This window comes from Salvelinus sp. IW2-2015, linkage group LG32 (genome assembly GCF_002910315.2).
Source record: "Salvelinus sp. IW2-2015 linkage group LG32, ASM291031v2, whole genome shotgun sequence".
NCBI classification, from domain to species: domain Eukaryota; kingdom Metazoa; phylum Chordata; class Actinopteri; order Salmoniformes; family Salmonidae; genus Salvelinus; species Salvelinus sp. IW2-2015.
In genome coordinates this window covers 19918706-19926826 of record NC_036871.1, presented here as the reverse complement: position 1 = coordinate 19926826, position 8121 = coordinate 19918706, and the positions used below count along the sequence as shown (strand labels likewise).

Here is an 8121-nt window from a genome sequence, read left to right as displayed (position 1 = left end):
GAATTAAGGTCTCCAGGACAAAACACATCTTACTTCGGAGCTGACGAAGCAAAGCATTAACAATGCTTGCCCAGTCCACAGCCTTAAGAGGCAATCTTGTGATTGTATACAGTGTATGCTGTGACATGTTAATAAATTGGACAAAAGGGAAGGGTTCAAATAGACCCATGGATGGAAGGAGGAAGGGATTTCTACACAGATGGTACCTGTGAGCATCAATTTCTACATGGCTGGGAAGTTCACAAAAGATTGTACTTTGCAGAGTAGGTCTTTACCTTCTGGCCATGTTGTCTTATGCACAGATGCTCTCTGTCCTGTGTTATCTCTTCACTCTGCATGTAATGGGACTCAACTCAGACAAGAAAATGTACATTCCACAWGCAATTATTAAGTCTTTCATGTCCTCTTCATGTACTGTTTATCAACATATGAAGACCACATGACGACCGTCATGTGACATAGTTTGCCTTTGTAATCATGGCTATTGATGAGCCTACAGTCATTTGCTGGTTGCAAATGACTGTAAATGACTGAGTTGCAAAATTCTGGAAAACTTTGGCAAAAATCCTCCAACTGAAATTTCTGGAAAATCTGGCTATTTTGAGAAACCTGATGGAATTTTACAACCGTGGTCAAAACACCTGTTCAGTTCATGACCAACTAGTCTACATTCTCACGGTCAGGTCACACTCCTCGCTGACTACACCCTCTCCTTAAGAGGGGAATAGAGAAAACAATGTGATCTCACTGTGGTTGCTGACCTAAGCTGCACCACTGTATCAAGTATGTGGGTCAGCAGCCCTGACATGAACTGCCTGTTCTAAACCACCACTAAAGCTCTAAATATTTCTTCTAGACTTGGGTCTTTCCTCTCCTCTCTCCACTGTGCAGACAGCATGCAACATCCAAAAAGCACAGCTGTCAGAGTAGATGATCATCGGGACTGAGCCTTATTGGTTGAGCAATGACGCCGTCTCTAATCAAGTACTACAGTACATTGAGATACAGAAAAGAAAAGCTATAGACTCTGACTTACATTAACTCTAATACTAGATATAGTTCATTTTTAATGCAAAAACCCATACATATTGGCTAAGTGTAATACAGTATGTCCCCACATCACAAGATGTTTCCTACCATATACTGTCCAATCAAAGGTTTAGGACTACAACTCCATGTGATCAGTTCAATTAATGATATCATCACCTTGCACACAAACTTACTAGATCACTGAGTAAATCACACCCTACAAGAAGAGAAAAAGCAAGAGAGAGACAKCAATCCATGCAGCCAAATATTCTCACCTCTTATTTGTCTGCCTCCAATGGAGTTGTCACTAGTCTYCTTCATGCCCTGCAAGCATTCATGTTGAGTAGCCCCACTGCCTTACTAAATGTTAGCTAAGTCAGAAGTATCAATGCTGTGCATCAATCCATTTCCGTCCCTCAATTCTCAATTAAGCCAACGTGCTTACGGCACTATTACCCAGTCCAACGGGGAGCAGCACCTCCTCCTATTCACTTGTCAGCCCCAATTTGCTTCCAGGGCTCAGTCAGTTGTGAAGCCAATGCAAGCCGCTCAGCCAGTCTTGGGGCTGGTTTTACAGTGCCGCCTTTCATCACATTCAAACCAGTGATCTGTGAAATGACTGGAGGGCTAGAAGAGGGGTGAAGGGACCTCAGGACCCATTMATGGTTGGCATCTTTATACAGTATGTGTGAGACAATTGAACAATTAAGCAGGAGTGCACGTGTTATTAACAGCACATAAGAAAACCTATTCTGGTGTTACGCTCAAGCTCGCAACAGACAGCAGACACCTAGGCGTTAATTACATTTACCCAATGTTACTGTTTGTCATAGGGCAAAAGTTCAAGTTCATAATTTTTTATCACAGTAAGGCAGTAATGCAGAAATAATTMAGTTTTTCAAAAGCAGCGCTATCCATGGTATATTTTGATAAGGACAGAATATAGCTAGCCATGGCTTGGGCCTAATATCTGATCATTCCCACAGTATTATGCTGTCCTGTTTAAATCATAACTGCTTCATGTAATTGTAATTGTGTTGTTCATTATTTAGTGGACCATTTCTGCATGCTAGACATTTTTATTGAATTAATGACTAATTAGGACATGTAATTTTTATATGCCTACAAACGATTTATCTGTAAATATGAGCATGCTCTCAAATACAGTACTGTATAGTGTTCAACATTATACAATTCTGAAGTGGATACTGTTTTGTGTGTTTAAGCATGATCYTATGCAAATTGTGTGGCCTTGACCTGGTCATGACCTTATTCACTATGTAGTGCACTACTTTTGATCAGAGGTCTATGGGTCCTGGTCAAAAGTAGTGCACTATATGGGAATAGGGTGCCATTTTTGGATACAGCTCGTGTCTGTGTTAGGCTCCGACTCTGTGGTTCAGTTAGCGTCTAGGTTGATGGCAGACCCTYAGCTGCAGCCACCACAGAGAACCCCATCATCATCACAACAAACTATAAGTGTGAGTTACTGAGAATACATTCTTTGTAAAAATAGGCCAAGAGATAAGAAGAGTAGTGAATTATTTAAAAAACTATTGGTRTGATTGAAATTATTGTTAGATTGTTGTGTTTATTTATAAAGCATGTGAAATGAAGTTGAGACAAAAAAGGACATCTGAAACAAGAACTGCACTTGTAAACAGCAAAATTGACAATTGGAGTATTTTATTAATATGTAGAAAATGTATTAAAAAAGGAACTATACAGTACATGTTTTAAGTTAAACTAGAACTAATCTCATCGGTAATATCCAGGATTATCCAACACAATCCAGATACTCATCAAAAGAGCTTTTCCACAGTCCCAACCTTCCTTCACATTCTTCATGGCAAATAATACAGATAGCATAGAACTGGGATCTTAATCCAAACAGGTAAAGTACACATTTCAACAATCCTTGTGGCTATTTCTCATCTAAATAGTAATGTTGCATCAACTGACAAATGAATTACATAGCTGTGTCTAGTAGTCATAAATACAATGATATAAATAAAGGACAGGAAATGATTCCACTCATTAACTATGCCTGATTAAATCACACAACAAAGGAACAGATTGTGGGTTTGAGTTGTGATCCAGTGTGAGTTGTTGCTCCAGTGCATTGTGAACCTGTGATAGGTAAAGTAATCGGGGGGAAGACTGACAATTCTGAAACACTAGATTATCTTGTTCCATCTGCTATGCAAATGATTAATAGAGTGAAGTCTGTTCTCAACATTGTTGGATAAATGCAGTCTTTTGATTACACTCCCCTCCTCACACAGAAAAATCTTCAAACTTTCTCTCAGATGTAAATGCAAAGACCTGCATGCTGTGCACCAGATAAAACAGAGAGATACTTTATAGTATCTCATCTGTTCAAATAGAAGAGCAGACCACATGTTAACTTGGCCTCTGGTTATGGCGGTCGAAAACAGGCTGTGTCCCAAATGGCACCCTGTTTCCTATTTAGTAAACTACATTTGACCAGGACCATAGGGCTCTGCCCAACTGAGCTACTTTTGACCATGGCCATAGGGCTCTGGACAAAAGTAGTGCACAAAATAGGGAATAGGGTGCCATATGGGATGCACCTCAAATTCACCTATTGATCTGATCCCCCTACCACAGCTCCTGGGTAGAGCAACAGCAACAACATTCACTTGGAATGCATACTAAGAGGGTAACAGCAATATTAGTCCTACAGCATATCAATAGGTTAAATGTGTAATTCTGATTTTAAAAAATGTAATGTTGGATCATTTACTTATCTAATATGAGTGGCATGTGACATATCCATGTCGAAGCACTTATTATTCTAGGCCAATGTAATCATCTTAAAGTGATGGGATAATTCACCCACAATCTGCATGATTTTTGTACAGCCATGCAATTGTCCCTTAGTTCATTTACATATGGACTGTGATGAACTGTGATTAAAGCATTAGAGTATATTCTGCGAGGTTGATTATGTGGTGAACTGCAGTCCTATTATGTCAAAATATGTTTCTACTCATGGCTGTATGAGGCATCAGAACCATAGAAATAGAATCACAGTGGTCTGTGTTATTCCCATTCTAGTTATTCCATTCTATAGTCAGAACTATACATTCACCCTCCTTCAAGTGATGGCATGGAAGCAATAGTAGGAACAATAATGGCAGGTATAAGGGGCCAGACTGTTTCCCCCAAAACGTAAGTGGTAATCACATTATTCAACATATTATTCTGCTTCAGCGATGTCTGGTGGAGGTCTGACGACGCCTGGGAGAGGTATACTTGATCTACATGACTCGGTTTTCACAGCTTATGGAGTTAGTAACAGCATCGCGTATACTATTCCTGTCACATATGTGCAATGTGTTGTCTACAGTAGTCCTGAAGTGCAAAGGCACGAAAAATAACTTTATGTTCAGCATATTGAGATTCTATTATCTTTCTTACTGACAATACATTTTCTTCTGTGAAGAGTTTATGTCGCTTTTATTACCCTCCTCAGTATTCCTCGATCTGTTTATATTCTTTTAGCACTCAGCATTTTCGCAGCCATCATTGATTACATGCATTTGTATTTGAGGTTCCCTCAATAGCTAGATGTTCTATTACATCACAAGCCAATGCACAACAGTGTCTTAATGCTCTAATACCTTTCATTCAAAATTCAAGCAGAATTTTGTAGATATTCTCTCTTTTGCTCCCCTGAAACAACATCAAAATAGGTAAGGGGATTTAGTCACTCCAATTGAAACATAACTTTACCAGCTCAGACTTGAATTCTTGGCAGAGATTCTGGGGGTTGACATACTGACAAGCGTAACAGGGGTGTGAAGGAAAAGGCTATGACTTGCAGAAAGGAATCATAACATAAATAAGAACTACAGTATACATGTCCTAAAGTTTGGAATAGGCCTTCTGGATAATCTTGTCAGAACACCTCACCTAACCAAATGTCTTGTGGACAATAACGCTGTATAATTCTGATTGATTGACAATTATAAATTCTGAAAGACAGCGTGACATTTTTTGGGGAGGAGTCAATAAGCATTCGGGTTAGAATTTGGGCACACCAGGATTTGCCGAAAGAGACACCTCTTTTGKTACATACAGTACATTCCATCTGTTATCTACAGAGCTTCATCACTCTCATTCCTTGCACAAAATGCACTGAGACATACAGTAGTTAGTCTATGTAGTTAATAAATAAGTACACACCCTATTCTAGTAAAAACTAAACAATGTCTTGCTCAGGGAGTTCGGATGCATTGCATTAACAGCTCTGAAACACTTGACAAGTGGAATTCTGAGGAGAAATTCAACACTTAAATACAATAATATTCTCATTACACATTTGTTATTACCATGGAGGTGTTGCTCATACTGTTAGCATGCAGTAGGCTCCTCCCTTCTCAAAACAAGTCTGTCTTAACAACTATGATTAGAACAATAGGGGAAGTAGTATCAGCATTTCATAAAGCTACTGATTCCTATACCAATATATTAGTACCAGCAGTCTACAGGATGGACAATCACCAATGTTTTAAGTCATCAAGTCTAAAGGGCAGTGAATAACCAAAAACATACACAGTTATTATGTTACAAACACACTGTGTGGTTGGTAGAGTTTGTAGAGATTGGGTGAGAGAAAATAAAGTTAATTGGGCAATAAAAACCACAAAATAGTAAATGAAATGGTTTGATGAAAATGATTGGATAAGTAGAAATACAGTGTATTCATCCATCAAATGTACATTGAGGACAAAGGGGTTCGCTATAGCAGGCCAAATGTTACTTGCTCTGGTGGCGTAACACAGTTAGACAGTAAATACGGGTAAGACAGGAAGAATGTACTGTATATAGGACGACTATTGAACACCACAACATAATAACTGTGTATAAATGAGCTTACCAGTTTCAAATAATACTGACAAAGAACAAGTGCTCAGAATGTAACCATGACAATTGTTTCTGAGATTAAAACCAAGTATCCCCCCAAAAAATCTGCTGAAGTGAGGATGAGGTTACAAAGAAAGGGAGCTCTGTTKACAGTTTCTCTTCAGCAAATCTTTGGTTTCATGTCTGAACAATTATTAGCACCATCACTGCAAGTAACATAATGGGGAAACATTTGAGAGTGCTAATTCATATACAGTATCTTTATACCACTCTGTATTTGTTTGTGGATTTGGAATACCGTATGTGGAGAATACCGTATGYGAATATTGGTTAATAATGTTATATATTTSAGTTATGCAGGGCAGTATAAAGACCGGTATTGAATGACAGTGGTCATACTATGTATTACCTCAGCGTAAATAACTTGCTCACTGTTATATCTTAATAAATGGGCACTGGAGATAAGCTTGTACATTTCAAGTTGAGCACAATCATTGCTCAACGTTTCTTCCATTCCAATCATGGTGTGGATTTTGGATTTTATTTCACATTCAAAAGTAAATTGACCACATGGACATAAATATATAAATAACTGATGTTGAATCCACTACTACAGGCTGGTACAGTATGTCACTTGGTGATGGCTAATACTGATTAGGTCATTATGAGTGACAATGTTTTGTCTATGTCCAATGAATTGCTCCATGCAGGCATTTGTCTATAAAACTCATGGAGGGTTGCTATTTCAATAAAAATCTCAATAACAAGGCATCAAATCATATCATGTAATAAATGGACTTTTACCATATCAGTTATAAAAATAGAGATATCTTACATGTTTATGGGCATATAGAATTTGGTTAAAATTACTRTTTTAAACGGGAGAAATAATCCTAGCTCTCATGTACTCGTATTTTATAGATAGAGAAGTTCATGAACTCCACTCTGAGCTCACCAGGACAGGGAAACTGGCTAAACACAAAAACCCAGTGGTTTACATCTCTTCCTATATTAGCAAATAGATACAGTAGCCTCAAAACTCAGATTGACTCACACTATGTTTCACTCGTTTCACTAGTGGAGTGAAACAAACACGAAACAGAACTGAATTCAGTCTGGTTTTCCGGGCTAGCAAACATAACCATTGTCATTCAATTGTTTTAATAAATGACATAGCTCATCCTATTGTCTTTCAGCCTTATGTAAAAGTGGGAACAGCTAGCTGGATTGGGGGTAAGAGTGTACAGGGGTAAGGGGTTTATTCTGGAGGAGTGGACCTCCTTCGCTTGCCACTGATGCTGCGGTAGTTAAATGGCCTCATCTTCATCTCCACGAATGGGATAGAGAACTCATGACCCTTCCAGTTATGCCAGTTGATACCCTATAAGATCAAGAGAGGACATTGGTTAGAAACCTACACTGACATATTAGTTATGTAACTTTCGATTACATATTGCTTATGTGCCAAGTGAGATAGGTTTAGATATTGTTCTGAAATGGACAGTTCACTTCTAATTTGAATGTAACATCCTCGGCTTTCTCCTTATTATCAGACCAACCTTTTCCTATAGTATTGAAATGTTCAGCAACATTTTGGACATTGGAACAAATKTTCATTATATTTTGTGGTTTGAACTCACTGTGGTCATTGTAGCTCAGCATTCAATTAGTGGATAAAAGTATGCAGACAGTCTTATCTTACCTACAGTACAATGTAGTTAGTTCCTCTTGCTAAGTCTTTCTGGTTTCATTTCATGTCATCATAAGGTTGAGGAGATTGGGAAACTGTTGAATTTGTGTGATGTTGCAAGCCTTTTGTAGTAGCCTCACCAAAAGCTCTTTACAAGATTTGTACTTTTTAACAAAATCACACTGGTGGAAAAGCAGCAGGAGCTTTAAAGTATAATACAAAGGAGCTGGCCTTACTGCCTTCACTTTCTTTATGTCTCTAATTGAAATGACAGGGACTGTGGTCTTTAATGTCAGTCGTCACCGCTCAGTCTCAGTATGGAGAACAGGGACACTCACCTGACTGTGTCTCGACTCGCCATATTTTCCATTCAGGTTGGCCCGATGGCAGTTTTTGTACCACCAGGCTCCTTTGTAGGACAGAGCACAGTTGGTCACAGCAATGTCATTGTCTCTGTCCTTGGTGGAGAAGGGACGGCCTTGGTGATAGATCAGTGCGTCCCCTGTGAC

General features: G+C 38.7%; 1 protein-coding gene across 2 annotated transcripts in view; it reads right to left on the bottom strand.

Annotated features, from left to right (window-relative positions):
- Nucleotides 1-2698: 2698 nt before the first annotated feature.
- Nucleotides 2699-8121, bottom strand: part of tnr (tenascin R (restrictin, janusin)) — a 55204-nt gene continuing 49781 nt past the window's right edge. For both annotated transcript variants that reach the window (XM_023977952.3, XM_023977953.3), the window contains exons 20-21: nt 7951-8114; nt 2699-7303 (exon numbers count right to left, since the gene is read on the bottom strand). In XM_023977952.3, coding sequence (XP_023833720.1) covers nt 7181-7303; nt 7951-8114 — 287 coding nt within the window. In that variant the 3' untranslated portion in view covers nt 2699-7180. The remainder of the gene's footprint in view (nt 7304-7950; nt 8115-8121) is intronic.